We start from the raw sequence: 20,271 nt of genomic DNA on the forward strand, positions 1-20,271 counted from the left end.
CGGGGATATGCGGAGGCCACTGGGTTGAGCCCTGCAGCGCATAATGGAAAAAACAGACCGAGGGATCTGGGAAACAGAAGACGAAGACGAAAACAAAAAGACGGGAGCCATCGCTCAGGCAGCACTTGACTTCATCCCCCAACTCAGCTGCGAGCAACAGTCTGCCCCCCCCCACCACCACACACCCCCCACTCACCACCACACACCCCCCACTCACCACCACACACCCCCCACTCACCACCACACACCCCCCACTCACCACCACACACCCCCCACTCACCACCACACACCCCCCACACAACATAGCACCTTCACCCCCCCACTCACCACATAAACCTTCACCCCCCCCCACTCACCATAGCACCTTCACCCAGCCCCCCCCCCCCACTCACCACCACACCCCCCTACTCACTATAAAACCTCCACCCCCCCCCCCCCAGTCATCACCACACCCCCCCCCACTCACCATAGAACCTCCACCCCCCCCCCACTCACCACCACACCCCCCCCCCCCACTCACCACCACACCCCCCCCCCCACTCACCATCACACCCCCCCACATACCACAGAACTTTCACCCCCCCCACTCACCACCACACCCCCCCCCCCCACTCACCACCACACCCCCCCACTCACCATAGAACCTCCACCCCCCCCCCCACTTACCATAGAACCTTCACCCCCCCCCCACTCACCATAGAACCTTCACCCCCCCCCACTCCCCACCACACCGCCCCACACACCATATGATAACCTTCACCCAATCCCCCCCCCACTCACCACCAGACCCCAAAAAAAACCACAGCTCCTCCTGCCAGAGCCGTGGCCCCCAGTGGGAACACACACTACACACACACGAACCCTTGCGAGTGTTCCCACGCATCTCTCTGTCTCTCGTGACCCACACCTTGATTTTATTTCCCACCACGCAGCCAGCACGTAATGTCCCCCCTGCTGTGCCGTGCAAGGCGGACGGGCAGGCGGGCGGCGCGTAATTGCGAAGCACCATAATGTGTTTGCGCAAAGAAAATTTCGTCGAGTATTCCGATCTGTTTTCGGCAGAGCCTACATTAAACTGAAAATCCACAAAGCCAGAACAAAACAAATACTGCAAAAATTCCTAACCTCCCACCACCACCACTACAATCCCATCACCGCACTCCCACAAAACTGCTGTTCTGTGTAAAACACCGATGCACGTGGAGTGATGTTGGGATATGAAAAGACGAGAGAGGATGCTTCGTGGGTTTTGTAAGCGCGAATGTGAGCTGCCAAGCACACCCGGTGAGCTCTGGCTCTCCCGCGTTGGAACGCGTGATGTCCATCACGATGTTTGACGTTTCGCCCCACGTACCTGGGGGCTTTTTCAGAAATTGAACGGAGCAGCTCAAATTGTCCCTCGATTATACGGAGTAGCTGCCGGTTGCTGCCGCTCATGCTGCTGACGTTTCAGAACGCGAATCTTTAATTAGACTGGAGGAATCCGATGAGCTATGAAGATCATTTTCATAGATGTTTGGTATTATCTTTGTCAAATGTGCATACAGGGTCATCCCCCCCCCCTCTCGAACTCTAAATTACTCATCCGGAGTACGCTCATTTACAGAGAGGACTTGTTTGACCACACTTCACCATAACAAACCTTAAAACAGCGGCAGGGAACCTTTTTTGCCAAGGAACATTTGGATATTTACAACATCATTCGCGGGCCATACAAAGTTATCAACTTCTAAATTAGCCTGTTATATTTGGTCAAACATTTAATTAACTCACCCCTATTGTGATGGCTGGAACTGCTTCTCTTTGGCGAGGCGTGTGATGTTAGCTGGTATTGATGATGTTGCTACTCGCAACTGCTTTTCCAGGTTTGCTCCTAAATTCATTGAATTTCGAGTCCCGCCTGCGGTTGCCTTGGCAGGGCCAGACCCAAATGATTTCGCGGGCCTTATACGGCCCGCGGGCCGGACGTTCCCCACCCATGCCTTAAAGTATCACTGTGAGAGTGATTGCTACAGTCCATCCCTGTTGTCTGACAGTGGATTCATAACTAAGACTTAAACGAAACATTTTTCTTGGAATTTACCAGATAAGGCCCACTGAGCTATACAGGGCTTTTTCAGAAGCGACCTGGCCACAAATGATAACTCTTCTCTAAACGCGTGATGTTGATTCTAAGTGTGGAGGGGAAAACCGGAGGACCCGGATAAAAATCCACGCGATCACGGGGAGAACATGCAAACTCCAAATATACAGACCTCAGGGTCGAGATGGAACCCACGACCTCCTGCATATTAGGCGAGGTAGTTAACATCTCGCCACGCATAGTAATATAATACTTTTACAGAAAACAAACACATTACAAATAAAAAATATTATGATTTTTGTTCAAGTCCATAATCCACTGCTGGGGTTGTTTGACCATACTTCACCATTCTGGTTAGTGTTGGCTGGTGAAGGAAAATGGGTCAGCACCACTAATATAATCACTCGGAACTAATGTAATCAGTCATGGTCGGGGATCAAACTCAGCTTTGCGAGGTTCAGATCACAGTGCGCTCACCGCTGCACCACCACCACCCCGCCATCCACCCACCCCAGTATTATTTACTATTCCATGAAATGAATTCAGTAATTTATTTGTCACAGTATGCTTTTTAATATGCCCATGTTATTATGAAGTCAGCGTAATTACAAGTCGATGTTTTAGTTTTTTTGTTTGATAATTGTGCGTGCTGTTTGCACGGTGCAGTCCGTATTGTGTATCACGATGCTCTCTCTTTTATCTCACTGCACACTCGCACCTCTTCTCATTAGTATTCCACCCGCGCATTACAGGGGTTGCCTTGCCAGCTCTCACATGCAAGAGGCAGACGGGCAGTGTATCAACGGAGCTCCACGTGTGTACGCGTGCGTACAGCCCCTTTGTCATTGCACTGCGAGATGGAGGCCTCCCCACACCGGGGGTTGCTAGACCATACTTCACCACGGCCTGCTTGCTAAATGCAGGGTACATAGATGCGCGGGCAAAGTACAGCACAACGGTGGATAATGCGGCAATGCCCTCTGTTGAATCTCCTGCCCTCAACGTGGCCCAAGGGTTTTATCACCTGATTTTAAATGAAGCATTTTAATGGCACTGTTATTCGATGCATAGAGGGATGACTTCCTGCAGCGTTCTATTTGCTCGTGGCAGATACTCCGCATCTGTTCGTCATTCGCGACATCGATTGAATCTTAAACTCACGATACACGCATTGAATCACTCGTTCAATCCATAGTTGATGTTTTCATCATCGTCTAATCGTCATAGGGTGAAACCTGCAGCCGCTGAAGTGTTACCGAAAAAAAAGTATTGATTATCAAATCGAAATTGTGACCCTGAATGACAACAATTTATTGAATCACTGGTGCTGAGAGAAGGGGGATGAGTTAATATGTTCACCGGCCGTATGATGATTATTATTGTACATTTCTATTGAGAATGGACCAACGACAACTTACACTGTGCTCAAAAAAAGACACGCGCTCAGCGTGGGGATTTTCCTGGAATAATAGATACGTGTGGCATTAGTCGTTTAAAGCAATGATGATGGTGATAAATGATGCGTTTCGTGATACATTTGCGGCATTTGCAGGCTCACGTAACGATGCATCAACAAACTTTGATGGTGGTGGTGCCTTTTGTCTCATGCTAGTTATGGTTTCTTGAGTTGAAAGTGGAATGATTGGCACGTCACTTTTTTCAAAATACATCAGTAATAGTTTGATGATGAAGATGATGACGACGATGAAAATGAATGTCTTTCAGATAAATAAGTACAAGTATGATTTTGACGAACAAAAAAATTCAAATTCGGCCATCTGTCATAAAGTGTCTGAGACAGAAAAGCTCACCGACAAAGCATGGAACGTTTCGGGTTGTCCCCCAAGTCAGGGCACGCCTTCTATAAAAACTAATTTGAATTTTATGAAGGGGAATTTTGTTTCGTAGACGCATTGCTCATCGTTGTGCTATTTTTGCCTCTCCCGTTGTTGTCATGGGAATGACGAACGCATTGAAGATGGTAAAATCAAAAGTAACAGACATACGCTCATAGTCGTGAGCGGTTAATGACGCAAAGTTGAGTAATGTGACGCAAAGTTCGAAGTGATAACCTGCTCAAAGTGAGCATTGAGTCCGAGGGACAACCAGTTGACTTCCCTGCACAATCTAGTCTAAATTGTATCGACCCTCCTAAAGATGATGGGCTGAGTCAACAACCCCCAAACGGGATTTGAACTCACAACCTTCCTACGTGTCTGCAGTACACTTGCTCGCTCTACCGCTGACCTGGCTGAGTAGAACAGGGCACATACTGCATGGGGCTGGGAGCGAGGCTGGAAGGACGCAGAAGCACTTGCAGATGACTCAACTAGCACGAGGTCGGTCGGCTGCTTCTCGCCGTTATAAACAAACAAAAAACGAATCCGTGCCAACGAGATTTGTGTACACGCGAGCACGCTATACATTGTCGACTGATGGAATTTCACGCTCGCTCAAAGTCACAACAAAGTCTTGGCCGTGAGCGAAATTAACACATTTTCATACTATATTTTTGGTTCTTTCGGTAAAGTCACGTAGAAGGAAAATAAAATAAAAACATTATATAATAAAATTCTCACAACGTTTCGGCCACAACGCAAGCAGCCGTCCTCAGGTGAAGAAACAGAGCTGTCGGAAAGACAGCGTCTTAATTAACACTGCTAAGCTTGGCAGCGTATTTTAAGCTAGGTGGGATGAGGAGATAGCGTTGACAAAGGAGTTTACATATCAACAGAGGAATTTAGCATATTGATGACAAAGGCAGATATAGGGTTAGTCAACCCATATGGTTTACCCGTATTCTTGCACAAAGAAATTGAGTAAAAAAATATTTTTTTGTCTATTTGTTTGTGTTTCTCTCTTGTGATGGGACTTTGTAGGATGAACATTGAGATGTATAAGGGCACGGGGTGACCAATAAGGTCTGAATTGGTCTGTAATAAGGTAGGGCACTGATTGACACGGATGTATTCTCACGGTCAACGCACATGGCTCACGATCCTTTTAAAATAAAATAAACACATTCCCCCATCCTTTTCCTAAAAAAAAGTGAGAACGTTGAATGTAAAGTTTGCCACATTGTACACAAGTCTGGTCAAAGTGAAAGAGCCCATAGTTAGTTCTGTTTGAGAAGTTGGACCACACAGGAAAAACAACAAAAGTAACGGCTGCTGGAAGGGGAAGTTTGAATGATTACCAGTAAACTCATTAGCAACGTATCATAAACAAACCTCGCGCGTGTGTGTGTTTTTCTACACGGCCAGCCTGCACAGTGGATGATTCAGATGGACTGTGCTTATTTTTAGCTTCAGAGGGCGATTACGTGAGGTTTCGGATCTTCCCATGTTTGGGTCCCCCCCCCCATCACAGTAGAGCACTTCAATCATGACAGTACAGTATTTGTGAATCACCAAGAGCATTGGGCACAGACACCGCACGAATACACAACAGAAACGGATCGCTTCCCTTATAGCCTTTTCAACAGCTTCATTAAAACTTCTGAGCCCCCCTTATTTTCAGAAAGCCAGCCCCCCCCCCTCCCTGGGTTTTTAGATGTTAATAGCTGCTGGATTCACTGTGAGGTAAGCATTTTCCCAACGAAACCCGTACCGCACAGCACAATAGGGGCCACTGTGTTTTTGTTGTGTGCGTGTGTGTTCGCGTGCACTAACGAACTATAGAGAAACGGCAATCTTATGCCACTGATCTCCGGCTAAAACGCCTTGATCTCCGAAACAGAGGCAAAGCAGGATGAGAGAGAGAGAGGGAGAATGACTCTGAAAGATCTCGCGCAAAGTCATTTTGTTTGAGCAACACGGCACGATCAAGTGCGATAACTGATAACCAGAACGCCACCGCTAACTTTGTCCGCCACCCTCCCTCCTCCTGCCCCCTGTCAAACAGATTAGAACTGAGAGAGAATGGGAAACACAGTTCAAACAGAAAGTTGAGAGAATGGAAATTGCACGAAAAAGAACAGAGGAGAGATAAGGAGAGTGGGGATTTTTTTTTATTTTGGGGAGAAAGAGGGAGAGGGGAAAAAAAATGAGCTTGGGAGTGATTTGTGTTGAGTATCGGCCAAATGCAGCTGGCGGCAAAGAAGCTCTGTAACTGTTCCACTTTTCCTTCCAAAACAACACCCACCCACCTCCTTTCCATACGCATCCTCCTCCTCCTCCCAGCCCGCTCATCCTTCGGAACAAAGCAGGCAGGCAGCGAACCCGCAGAGGGAGATCATTAACCTGGCCCTGGTTCCTGCTCTCCGCTGTTGCCGCTGCTGTTGGGCCCACGGGCGTGGTAATCTGCGGAGGAGTGCTTGCTGCATGCTGCTGCGCATCTCGTAAGGGACGTTGTGCTGTTTGTGTAGTGCGTGTGTGTGTGAGCGTTGAGTCAAGAAGCCAGCACTAGGGTGGTTTTTTTTCTTCTAGTGGCAGCTTCCTGCTGAGCCGACAGAATGAGCCAGCAGACACAAACGTGCAGCAAATGAGCCAATCCCAAGCGCTGCACCGCCAATGGATTGCAATATCCCAAAATCATTCATCCAATTTGTCACACCTGCAAGAAGCTGAACTTGCAGCGGGGCTGTTTACTTAAAAGTAGATTTTAATTGGTTTGAATCAGGGCCACATACCGTAACTACTGTACGGAAAGCTTCTGCCAAACTAAGAATTGGTGCCCAATACTTGGAATATCATTTTAACGAAAGCAAAAAATCGACACAAGAAATATGGAAAATAAGTACTGAGCAAGCAGGCAACTCAAAAGGACACCCATGCATTAGCCACTGAATGAGCAGCAGCTGAGGAAAGGACCCCCTGTGAATCAATCAGCATTTATCCGAATTCTATTCCCATGACATCATCATGGGTCATAAAGTTCAGGCCGCTTAAGTGAAAAAAAACCTTGTGGAAATGAAAGCTCCCGAGGCAAAAAAAAACCTCCCTCTGCCTTTCTCCACACACTCACAAAAAAACATCTCAGCAATACGAAACCTCCAGATTGAGAGAGAGAGAGAAAGAGCCCTCGAGTGTGGCATAAACCAGAGCGATTTCATTTCCTTTAAGACGGCTTGCACTTGCGGGAGCACCCGACTCGAACGAAATGATGATGCATTGTGTTAAAAGTCGCAAACGGACGCACTGTGGCTATATCGGCAGGGTGTGTGCAGCGAACACACACACAGCGAACACACACACACACAGCGAACACACACACACACACAGCGAACACACACACACACAGCGAACACACACACACACAGCGAACACACACACACAGCGAACACACACACACAGCGAACACACACACACACAGCGAACACACACACACACAGCGAACACACACACACACACAGCGAACACACACACAGCGTACACACACACACACACAGCGAACACACACACACACAGCGAACACACACACACAGCGAACACACACACACAGCGAACACACACACACAGCGTACACACACACACAGCGTACACACACACACACAGCGAACACACACACACAGCGAACACACACACACAGCGAACACACACACACAGCGAACACACACACACACAGCGAACACACACACACACACAGCGAACACACACACACAGCGAACACACACACACACAGCGAACACACACACACACACAGCGAACACACACACACAGCGAACACACACACACACAGCGAACACACACACACAGCGAACACACACACACAGCGAACACACACACACAGCGAACACACACACACACAGCGAACACACACACACAGCGAACACACACACACACACAGCGAACACACACACACACACAGCGAACACACACACAGCGAACACACACACACAGCGAACACACACACACAGCGAACACACACACACAGCGAACACACACACACACACACAGCGAACACACACACACACAGCGAACACACACAGCGAACACACACACAGCGAACACACACACACACAGCGTGTACACACACACAGCGAACACACACACACAGCGAACACACACACACAGCGAACACACACACACAGCGAACACACACACACACAGCGAACACACACACACACACACAGCGAACACACACACACACAGCGAACACACACAGCGAACACACACACAGCGAACACACACACACACAGCGTGTACACACACACAGCGAACACACACACAGCGAACACACACACACAGCGAACACACACACACACAGCAAACACACACACAACGAACACACACACAACGAACACACACACACACAGCGTGTACACACACACAGCGAACACACACACACAGCGAACACACACACACACAGCGAACACACACACAACGAACACACACACAGCAAACACACACACACAGCAAACACACACACACAGCGTGCACACACACACAACGAACACACACACACAGCGTACACACACAGCGAACACACACACACAACTCGCACACACACAGCGAACACACACGCACAGCGAACACACAAACTCTGCCACAACTCATTGCCCCATTCCCCCACCGTCAATTCCAGACGGTAAAGTACGCGATGCGACAGGCGTGAAAAATTGAGTCACAATGGAAATATCTGGGAGATGCGAGAAAACTGCAGCGACTTCCATTGCTGCAGTGGAGACAGGGGGTGGTGGTGGTGGTGGAGGCGAAGGGGCATCTGGCGAACAAATAACAAGAGGCCCGTGGAACGACGAGGAAGAGAAATTATCATGTCTCTCCGTGAACTTGGAATTTAGCAGCGACTGTATTTCTCTCACTCTCTCTCTGCTTAACTCGGAGGCTTTCGCGACCAATATCCATTTTACAGACTTTTACTTTTGGGTTAGTTTGCGTCGTTACGCCCGCCACCACCCGACACAGCCAATGAGTAAGGTTTGTCACGTAAACAGAACGTGCCAATTCGTTACCAGAACACCACACCGGGTGTGTTGGCGAGCAAATCCACGACATTTTACAATCCGAGTACGACGTTTCGCCAGTAATTACAACCGGCATCATCAGGCGGCAGCCACACTCGCTCCCCGTTGAATGAAAGCGCCCGTTATTGTTTCGGTTCGTGACAATTTTAAAACACGAAAGAGAGCAGCATTTCATTTGGAAGTTTTTAATAAAGTTAAATTCTTTTACAGATGTATTCAATGATAATCAACGTACGTATGAACATCGGCAATGTTGAGCAATATGTTAAAATCCGCCCCCCCCCACACTCTGAAATGACGCAGGTTAATAGAACCATGCACACGGCGGGGTCAGGGGGCACGTGGGTGAAGAGTGGATCAATGTGTGTGTGTGCACGGTGCAGTGTGTGTGTGTGCACGGTGTAGTGTGTGTGTGCACGGTGCGTGTGTGTGTGCACGATATAGTGTGTGTGTGCACGGTGTAGTGTGTGTCCGCACAGTGTAGTGTGTGTGTACGGTCCAGTGTGTGTGTGTGTGTGCACGGTGCAGTGTGTGTGTGTTCACGGTGTAGTGTGTGTGTGTGCACGGTGTAGTGTGTGTGTGTGCGCGGTGCAGTGTGTGTGTGTCAACGGTGTAGTGTGTGTGTGCACGGTGCAGTGTGTGTGTGTGCACGGTGCAGTGTGTGTGTGTGCACGGTGCGTGTGTGTGTGCACGGTGTAGTGTGTGTGTGTGCACGGTGTAGTGTGTGTGTACGGTGCAGTGTGTGTGTGTGTGCACGGTGCAGTGTGTGTGTGTGTGTTCACGGTGTAGTGTGTGTGCACGGTGTAGTGTGTGTGTGCACGGTGTAGTGTGTGTGTACGGTGCAGTGTGTGTGTGCACGGTGCAGTGTGTGTGTGTGTGTTCACGGTGTAGTGTGGGTGCACGGTGTAGTGTGTGTGTGTGCGCGGTGCAGTGTGTGTGTGTGCACGGTGCAGTGTGTGTGTGTGTGTTCACGGTGTAGTGTGTGTGCGCGGTGTAGTGTGTGTGTGTTCACGGTGTAGTGTGTGTGCGCGGTGTAGTGTGTGTGTACGGTGCAGTGTGTGTGTGTGTTCACGGTGTAGTGTGTGTGCACGGTGTAGTGTGTGTGTGTTCACGGTGTAGTGTGTGCGCGGTGTAGTGTGTGTGTGTGCACGGTGGTGTTACCGTTTCGTGTCCGGCTTCATTAAAAGAAGCGGCAACTTGGAGGCGACGTCAAAATCAAAAGCTAAATTAGCGAAAAGGGGATGAACACCTCCTCCTCCATACCCCCACCGCCCCGAGAAATGAAAGTGCAGAGATTTCACAGTCCGTCGAAAGGTTTGTTCCCACATCCAGAAATCAGCAACGGGAGGGGGGAAATCATAAAAAAACAGGCACATGCGCAAGGACGTACAGAAAGTCGTAACACTGTAGGAGTAAGTGGCAGGTACAATGAGGCATAATGATAACATAGGTGCGTGTCTTAGCACAAGACACAGGTCGCAATTTTAGTCGACTTGCATTAGCTTTCTTCACGCGAGTCTCGCTATCGCGTGTAAACTACTGATAAAGCATTTTCAAATACACGCGCATCACGTGCGCCCGTGTGTTAGCGACAAATTAAAGTTAAATATGTTTCGCCTGCAAAAGCAAGCGGTGTTTTGAATATTATTTCAGGTAATATTGCAGTTTAAACAGAAAAAAAAACAACGAGTCGGGATTAAGTATTTCGTGGAAGTTGTACGTTTAGTTTCCCATTTGCTAAAGTTAAACGAGCTTAATGAAGAGGGTTACAGATACACGCAAGTCTGTTCTCTCTCGTCGAGTCAGTTAGTGAAGTCAGTACAAGTCAGGCGATTGAACACCGACAGTCCATATACAATATACTGTATATACACATATATTCATTGTCTTCATAAGGCTTTTTATACTGTGGAAAGAAGATCACTTCTTTAACCTCACCGTTTGGCCACCAACCAGTGATGACCCTTGACAGGTAAAAAGCCTCTCAACACTAAAACAGCAATTAAACATTTTTTTGTACAATACCCTTCCATACGTTTTAGCGCTTGCTTCAACGCAATTATAAAACCGGAACACTTAAATTAAACGCGCGTCGCCTCACCATCACGTCACCTTAGACCGAATTCAATTCTTGTGCAATAAGAACGTGTTGTAAAAAAAGAGGCGAAAAGGCATTTCGATGAGAGTTTCTTTCCTTTGTTTTGCGCTCGAACTTTCCTCCGAACCTTCGCGACGTCGCTGCAGCAGCACCCGGCCCTCCATCATCATCATCGTCGTCGTCATCCGAAGCAGGAGTACTTCTTCCACCAAGCCTTGGAGAGGCTGCGCAGGCAAGCGGGCGCCAGCGTCCTCGCCCTCTTGCGGCGGCTGTCGCTCCCCGGGTCTCCTCGCCACTGCAGCCTGGGCCTCCTGCCGCCGGCGTCGGGCGCGCGTCCCAGCGCGGAGAGGATCGCGGCGTCGAACACCTCCTTCAGATTCTTCTGCGTGAGCGCTGAGCACTCCAGGTAGGCCCGCGCGCCCGTCTGCTCCGCCAGCCGCCGCGCCTCCGCTTCCGTCACGGGTCTCTCGCCGCGTTTCGCCAGCCCGATGAGCACCTGGAACGGTGAAAGCAAAGTGAGCTCAGGAGCGGGGGGTTCGTCACCGTCACCGTCGTAGCCTCGCCTCCCGTGGCAGTACCCCGTGGAGCCACGCGGCAGGGGGACCCCTGCGATGCACAAGGTGAACGCAGGCTGGGCATGAGTCTGCCAGTAGAGGGGCGATGTTGTTATGCGGCTTCCCGATTAAGTAATGTGGCCTACTCTTTCTTCGGATAACGGCAGTGGGTTGTTTAACGCACCTCTGACTACCATGCTTGGTTACGTATGGTGGCGAAGGACGTTCAACATACATAAATATACTTTCGCTGCGAAGCCCACGGTGCATAGCTTTTTTACGGATATTTCAACCCTCAGTATTAACCAGGGTGGCTGCTGTGATCGAACCACAAACCTGTTACAACGCGCTACTCGTTGGGCCAGCTGCGTTTTTCTCCGGTACGGTAAGCAAGGGATTGTGTTGGGCAGCAGTGAGGTGCCACCCCCAACCAAGTTGCCTATTACAGGCGGATTGTTTTTCTTTCCAAAGCTCTTTCGGTAATGTGTGTTGGAAGTCAATTATTTACCCAGCTCTGAGCAAAAAAACCGGGTCAAATTATTCGATGGGAGCGCCGTTCACTGGAGTGGTTTTGTTTTTTCTCGTGAAGTAGTTTGCAGTTGACTTTTATGGTAACGACTTACACATATATTCGTGCTATTATGTTGCTTAATGTCTTTATTATTTTTCGATTTAAAGCTTTCGTGACTGCAGGGATTCATCTTCTTGGTTCTTTCGGTAAAGTCACGTAGAAGGGAAGTAATAAAATAATAAAAATAAAACATAATAAAATAATTCTCACGACGTTTCGGCCACAACGCAAGCAGCCGTCCTCAGGTGAAGACCAGGTCTGTCGATAAGACAGAGTCTGAGGACGGCTGCTTGCGTTGTGGCCGAAACGTCGTGAGAATTATTTTATTATGTTTTATTTTTATTATTTTATTACTTCCCTTCAACGTGACTTTATCGAAAGAACCAAAAAGATGTCTTTATTATTATGACTACTTTCGCCAGTACTGTATTATTGAATACAGTATGTAATGTAAAGTCCGGCAATGCATATATATAAGCACGATGTTTATATTTAAGTACGATGACGACTATACAGCCCTTTGTCAATCCACTCCTGCATGAAGGCCTCCCACATTAACGGTTGTCTGACCATCCACACTTCATCACAATGTCCAAAGAGTGTTGGTGACGGGGGAAGTGGAGATCCAGGACCGGTTCAGATATCACTCCGCCACCGATGTTAGCCACGGCTAGGAATGAAACTCATGTCACCGGGTTTGTCTTTCAGTGCACTAGCCATGGCGGATAAAGAAAGCCCCCACGGTCTGCGGAGTCGGGGCAGCTCCGCATTGTGAGGCTGGGTTTCGGAATAATAAACTACGACTGCAGCGCTGTCTGCTTCAATCGCTCGCTGCTCGAAGTTCGGACATTCACCAGAACGGCTCTTGAAGCCGTCCAGCGGCTCGCCGGTCGAGGCAGCCACACATAAACATCGCCGATCAATTCCCCACCGCACGAAACAATAACACGGCGAACACAAATAAAATACACAGCACGCGAAAATGTAAGCATATCAGATCAATTACATAAAGGAACGTGGGGGTTGTATTACAGCTTGAAATAGTGGTAAAGGTGCAGCCGGGCAATTGCTTGCTCATGCCACTGCTGGTGGAAGAGCTTCCACTAGAGGTTCCTCTACAGCAGTGTGCTTCACTCCTTTTCAGAGGGGGGCCACTTTCACTGATGAGACATCAGCAGTGTGAGGGGTCACCACACCCCGCCTGCAAGGGGGTTGTTGTCACGTGTTGTTGTGTACTGTCAGGGGCCGCACGTCAGGGGCCGCACTAAAGGCCACCAGGGGCCCCCAGTGGCCCGTGGGCCTTGCTCTATTGGCTATTTTGGCCAACTTAAGGCTGGCCAGACATCTTCGAAGAGGTGAGGACACCCACACTTTACACCATCACAAGTGGCATGCCGATCCACTAACTGTGCTGTACCCATTTATAGTGCTGGGCGGACAGCGGTGGGAGGATTTAAGAAACTTGCACCATCCTTTCAACAAACTACGCCGGCGGCTTGAACTGGCGACCTCCGCATTGCAAGTCCAGTGTGATAAGCACGGCGCCACTGCAGCACGCCTTTTATAATGAGAGTCTAAACAAAAAGACTACAGATGCAAAACGAAGGGCTATTCCAGACTTTTGGCCGTGGGAGCAGCATAAGAAAAGAAGCGACCTCCCTCTCTCCGCCTCCCCCCCCCCCTCCTCATGCGGTTGCCAACCTGAACGCGGTCACGGAGGTCGCACTGGGTCCCCACGAGCAGGATGGGGGCACGAGGCGCGTGCCGCCGGATCTCAGGCACCCACACCTCGGCCGCGTTGGCAAAGGACGCCGGGCAGACGACGCTGAAGCAGAGGAGGAAGACGTCCGTGTGCGGGTAGCAGAGCGGCCTCAAGCGGTCGAACTCGTCCTGTCCACGGGCGCCACGACACGAGGTCACAAGGTCAGGCTCGTCGCAGCTGGCCGGCAGCCTCCCCCCACCAAATAACCCGCCCCCCTCCCCCCTGGCATTTAAATATAGCGAAGAGATACCCACACCACGCTGGACAATGGTTATGGTGTTTTTTTGAATTCTACGTTTTCTCCCTTCAGTAACGTGACATAAATGCTGTTTGTTACACTAATGGCAGACATTTAAAATATTCACATTGCATTGCGGCTCTTGCAACGTTGAGTTTTTTTAACCGAATTCGGAAAAAAGAACGGCTCTTCTTGTTATTACGCTTGCCGACCCCTGAAATATTCTGTAATGAACAAACAGCAGGCTCAGTGCAGAGTTGTTAGCCGCCAGTTGCGCAGGCTTTAATGCAATTATCGTGCTTCACAGTGGAACGCCTCCTTATCGGTGAGGAAGTGGGAAATTAACTTCTGGGATTCTATTCATCACCTAACAAATGAACCACCAGGAATCAATTCGCTTGGAGGAGACCCGCAACTTTCCTGAAGTGTGGCCGCTCCTTACTCGGGCAGCCTGTGGTGTGTGTTTGATCAACGGCGCTGCTGTTCTTCGTATTCCGTTGAAGAAACATCCACAAACACCGTGGAGCACAATGCACATCGTGCGACACTTCACTCCAATAGGCGTGGAAAATAGTTATTTAAAGGAAAAATGTACGTGTATATATAGATACAAATAAATCCATGTTAGTCTGTCATCTAATGCTCTGGACCGGTTTTGACTTCTCCGGAATCATCAGCAGTGTGTGCCAGACAAATGGTTTGTTTCCCTTGTGTTGTAGACAAGTGGCCTCCACGGACACCGCTGAGCCACCGAGATACCACAAAATATGTGCCTGGTAGCTGACCGCGGGAAAACTAGGTGGAAATTTAGCCCCGATTCTTATTCTTATTATCAAAGGTCCCATGATATAGCTGTTCAACCCAAGCTATAATTGCTTTGATACGTGCAATGCCTTTGCACCGTTTGTATTTTGGCATTCTCTGGTCTGACACTGGTGAGGCAAGGCCATAATGAAAGCTGTCTTTGGTGTAGGCCAATCAGTTTTAAAGACAATGCACATATATTATCAGAGCATGTTTGTTTGCATGTTCACCACAAGTACGTGTGGTTAATGCAAACTTGATGCCTTGCAAAAGGTATTTATTTGGTGTGTGGACATCTTAACACCTACTGTGTTATTCCCAGAAAGGGTCAAACCTATTAAGAGTGATTCTAGATTTGAAGCTTTCGTGACTGCAAGAATTCATACTCTTAGCTTTTTTCGGTAAAGTCACGTAGGAAAAATAAATAAAATAAACAATAATAGAAAACATAATAGAAATAAAAATTATTTTAGAAATACAAATGTATTTTACTTGTAGTTTTTTTGCAATTTTTATTTACTTATTAAAAAAATAATAGAAAAAAGAATAGAAATAAAAAAATATTTTATTTCTTTATTATTTATTTAGTTTTACTTTCTTTTCCTACGTGACTTTACCGAAAAAACCTAAGACTATTAAGAGTGGTTCTACTGTACTTTGATACTGGCAACAACAAAAAAAGGTCCCGTGATATGTGCCGTTTAATTGTAAACTTTGTTGCCGAGATGAGGCAAGGCACGGGCAAAGTGTCCCACCGCTCACCTGGCCTGCAGTGTCGCACAGCTGAAGTCTCACTGGCTTCCCGTCCACGGCTACGACAGCTGCACGGGCAAGTGGGGGCAGAGGCAGGAACACAAACACCGAAATTTAAATCACCCGAACGGATCGTGGCAAGGGCGGCACGACACGGCTCCCGGGACGACCCCTTCTTGACATCGACGCGCGTGAAGGAGCCTACTCTGTCACGCGTCACTCACTCGCGCACAGGGAGAGATGAAGTCACGCAAGTGGCGTCGGGAGGGCATGGGCCACTTTTCGTGAACTCGCGTGGCACTGCCGCTTATTTGTAATATAATCAGCAGGCCGCACACGGTATGGCCCTGACTTCTCCATGGCTCCTTGTGCCGTTACCATTACACCAGTATGTGTTTATGTTTTCGGGTGTCACGGTGGCGAGGTATTATCTCCCTCGCCTGGTATACAGGAAGTCGTGGGTTCGATCCCGATTCCGACGCCTAGCTGTATATTTGGAATTTAGATTTATGATAGCCAGGTCGCTTCTGAAAAAGAGCTACATAGCTCAGTGGGCCTTACCTGGTAAAATACAAAACAAATATTTAATGTTACAAGTGCGTGCGGTGTGCGAGTTGTGGAAATCACGATACGCAATGCTTCCATAATGGATTTTTCCAACCAAACCACCAACGCACACGTAAACCCAACCGCTGCTTTTCCCCCCACCTGCGCATGGAACGTCCTTGCGTTACATTTGCATGAGACTTGGCATGATTCACGTGTTAATTTTCTCCCACTTCCATTACATTAAGACTGCTTTTGAAAAAGAAAAAAGTCAAGCGATGGAAATTGTTATAACCCAGGGGTGCTGAGCTAAGTGATGTGCCATGTGTTTTTGGCAAATTCCCAACACCACGTGTAGCCAATAAAAGCGAATGGCAATATCACACAATTTTCTTTCGGTTCTACGTAATAGTGTACCATATAATACATCGTTCTGCCCTCTCACCTAAACCCTACCGCCCCCCTCCCACCACAATTCTGCTTCTATAAACGCCACTGCTTAACCCAGAGTTAAAAGTCAGCTATACATCAAGTTAGAAATCTATTGAATTTGCGACAGCGCTGTCGGAGAGCCGTAAGCAGGTCGCCATCGAATACCCTGTGAGTGAATGCGCCGTGTGACCAGTTTGGTGTATTACTGTAATCCAATCAAGCGTGGAGACTCAGCAAGCAAGAGCTGGAAACTGCCACACTACAATCACCCATTCATTGCCTTATTAGCAGCAAACCACGATGCGTCGGCATGGTTTCCTGCGTCATGTGCTTAACTGTTCATGACTGAGCAATAGGGGAGAATGCCCTAGCCAAGGGTATCAGGACGGAGAAAAATTAGCAAGTGAACCAAATGGAAAAAACAGAGTGCAACTTGATACGTGGAAATAGCGCAGGCACAAAAAATACTTATACAGCAGAGAGACAATCGAGCCAATGTACTTTGTATCTGGAGGATGAGAATTATGACCCAATGTCTTCCAAAGTTGTTCTTTTCTCCTTGCCCCCCCTCCCTCTCCCAGTCTCTGGTTGGGGGGGGGTGACTGAACGCACGAGGTCGTGCCAGTTTAGACAGACGGCAAGTCGCTCGCAAGCCAATAATAACAGGACAGCGGCTCGTGTGTCAAACTTTGAATTCAACACTCTACGCGATCGCCAATGGGAGTTATGACCCGTTGGCAGGTCAGCTCAGTGGGACTGCTTTCCGTCCCCCCCGCCCGCCCCGCCATCTCGAGTACAAGGGTCACAAGTTTGGAAACCAAACGCTGACCCTTGTTGCTGCACATCTGATATGAGGCATCGCAAAAAACACCCATCACACCGGCGGACATCGATATGCTACGATAGCTGCCCAGCTTTTCGGGCGACAACACGCGACAGTTAAAAAAACCCTCAGAGGTCAGCTCAGTGATGCGTTTCTGGGTTGTGTCGCGCGCGCGGGTCGTTCGGCACGATGTCCGACGTTTCGCCCCACGATGCTGGGAGATTCTTCGGCGCGCGGAGGGAAACATTGAACACGTTGTCGAATGCCACGCAGTGCAACCCGAAGAGACATTGGAGAGTCGTACAGCACAACCACCTACGCAGTAACCAGAGCAGAGAGGCATCAACACCACTCTAGTTCCCCAGACACCCTATTAAATCACCGAGGCGTTTTCTGCGACTGATGGCCATCACCATCCCACGGGAGATGGTAGATGGTCCGTAAAAGGGTACCCACTCAGGATCTCACCAACTTGAATGACTGGAATGGTCAGCGGGGAGTGGGCGAGTGACAATTACTCACGAGATGACACTTACTCACAGGGTGAGTAACGAAGGCATCCTCTCTTCTAACACATGTCACTAAAATGTGGGTCATATGTCACTGAAATACAGTAACATTGGCAAGCACACTTTAAAGAAAAAATAACACATTTTCTAAAAAGTGTGATCCAACCATTTTTACTTTTATTGATATTTTATTATGTTTTATTTTTATTATTTTATTATTTCCCTTCTACGTGACTTTACCGAAAGAACCAAGAAGACCAACCATTTTTGGCACGTTTTTTTACCCTGTCCGGGAGTCCTTGATTTTTTCCCTGGGTTTGGGGGACGCACAAACACACAACCAGAAAGAGCACTGATCTGATGCAAAAGCCACACTTTCTCCTTGCCAATTCTTGGCAAGAAAACAAAAAACACCGGCGAAAATTGGAACACCGTACGGCAATTTTTACAGCGAATAAATTTTACACCCGATTATTCGTTATAAAAAAAACATGCCATGACGCCAACTCTCAACTCGGACCCACCCAAACATTCCCATGGGGTGAATAACAACTACAATTATAGCAGTTATCATTGTCTGCTGAATTTTCCATTCTTGCACCACAATAGCAAAAAACAACCACCGCTGTAGCGGGCTCCAGCTCGGTCCGGGACATCTGCGAAAAAAAAGAAGAGCTTCACGGCTCATCGGATTCCTCCACTCTAAATAAACGACCGTGATTGTGTTTACCCACACACGCTGCTGCTGTTACCGGAGAAGTTGTCGAAGGCGGTGGGCACGTAGTCGGTTGGATACCCGTTCGTGGTGTAGCTGATGACCAGGCTGGTCTTTCCGACGGCCCCGTCTCCAACCAGGACGCACTTAACTCGCCTCTCTCCTCCGCCAGGACTTGTCGAGGCTGATGCCACCGTGATGCCCTGGTGTCCTGCACCACCACCAACTCCTGCTCCACCATGCTGAAGCCCTGCTGCTGGTCCTGTCACTGCACCACCCCCACCACCACCACCAGCACCACCACCAGCACCACCACCACCACCAGACCGTGAGGCTGACCCACGACTCCGCCGTGGCGGCACGGGGGGTGCTTCTGTTTCGGTCAGAAGCTTGTAGTCGGAGTAAGGTGGCATGGGTGTCTTTGCCAGAGACCAGTGACGTCTCTAAAAGCTTCCCTTGCTGCTGATAAACAATGGCACTGCTGCACCTCCTGACCTTGCTTCAGGAGCTGATGCAGTTGTTGGTCGATTGATGCCTTCTGATGATGCCTTCGTTGTTTGACGTCAAAACTCGGGTGTTTATTCAAACTAACGCCGATAAGTTGCACTGCTGCTGCTGAATTAATGAGGATGAATTGATGACGATTTTTTTTTTTAATTATAAAAGTCTAAGTGACGGTAACGCGCCAGCCCCTGATTGGAACGCGGAGATCGTGGCCAGGTTTGGTGACAGAACCCAGACTTGGTTCCTCTCACTGAGCCGAACCCTTCAGATATTCCCTTCACCCCCCTCCTCCTTCATGATCGTCCGGACGACGCGACTCGAACCGCAGCCGACGACGGCGCGTTAAACACTGACCACGCAAACTCGACGGCGCACATGCCGCTGGGAACTTCTTCCACGGCCCCCCCCAAAAAATTAGCAACGTGGGATTGTCCGTCGCCTGCGTTGACAGCAGCGGAGTTTGCTGGGGGGTAGTTGAGAGATTTGCCGGCTGACGTTGCGAGGATCGTGCGCGCAGAGCGACTGACCGACCCGGCATGGGCCACTTCGCGTCTCACTGAGCGGAGCGGGTAGTGGGGGGGGGTCACTCTGGCGCGTGGTGACCACGCCCAAAATAAATTTGCATAACACACCCCCTAATTAACATAAACCCGCCTCGTATATATTGACGCAAACCAGACTTGCTCTAGATTAACATAACCACGCCTCCATTAATTAACATAAACACGCCTCCAATAATTAACATAAACACGCCCCGTACGATTAACATAACCCCGCCCTGCATATTTTACATAACTCCGCACTTGCCGTTGGATCCCCCATTCTCTGCAATGAACTAATCCCGTCCCGTTATCACCAAAGTCGCCTATTTTAATACAATTATCGCCGTTCACGACCCCATAACTGTCCTATGTTTTTAAAATTCCCGTTCATATATTTTTATCTGTCCCTCAC

At 48.8% G+C, this 20,271-nt stretch overlaps 1 protein-coding gene across 2 annotated transcripts; it reads right to left on the reverse strand.

Moving 5' to 3' along the window:
* Positions 1-9,177: 9,177 nt before the first annotated feature.
* Positions 9,178-19,887, reverse strand: LOC144723525 (cdc42 homolog). Of its 2 annotated transcripts, none has more exons than XM_078602343.1 (4): positions 18,833-19,887; positions 15,798-15,856; positions 13,933-14,121; positions 9,178-11,602 (listed from the first exon to the last, which is right to left on the reverse strand). In XM_078602343.1, the coding sequence occupies exons 1-4, from the start codon at positions 19,224-19,226 to the stop codon at positions 11,288-11,290; spliced, it is 957 nt and encodes a 318-aa protein (XP_078458469.1). In that variant the 5' UTR covers positions 19,227-19,887; the 3' UTR covers positions 9,178-11,287. The 2 variants fall into 2 exon arrangements, with proteins under 2 accessions (XP_078458469.1, XP_078458470.1); XM_078602344.1 differs by having other exon boundaries at positions 18,851-19,886.
* Positions 19,888-20,271: the final 384 nt, after the last annotated feature.

The sequence above is a fragment of the Lampetra planeri genome, chromosome 18 (assembly GCF_965212315.1).
Source record: "Lampetra planeri chromosome 18, kcLamPlan1.2.h2, whole genome shotgun sequence".
Classification (NCBI taxonomy): Eukaryota; Metazoa; Chordata; class Hyperoartia; order Petromyzontiformes; family Petromyzontidae; genus Lampetra; species Lampetra planeri.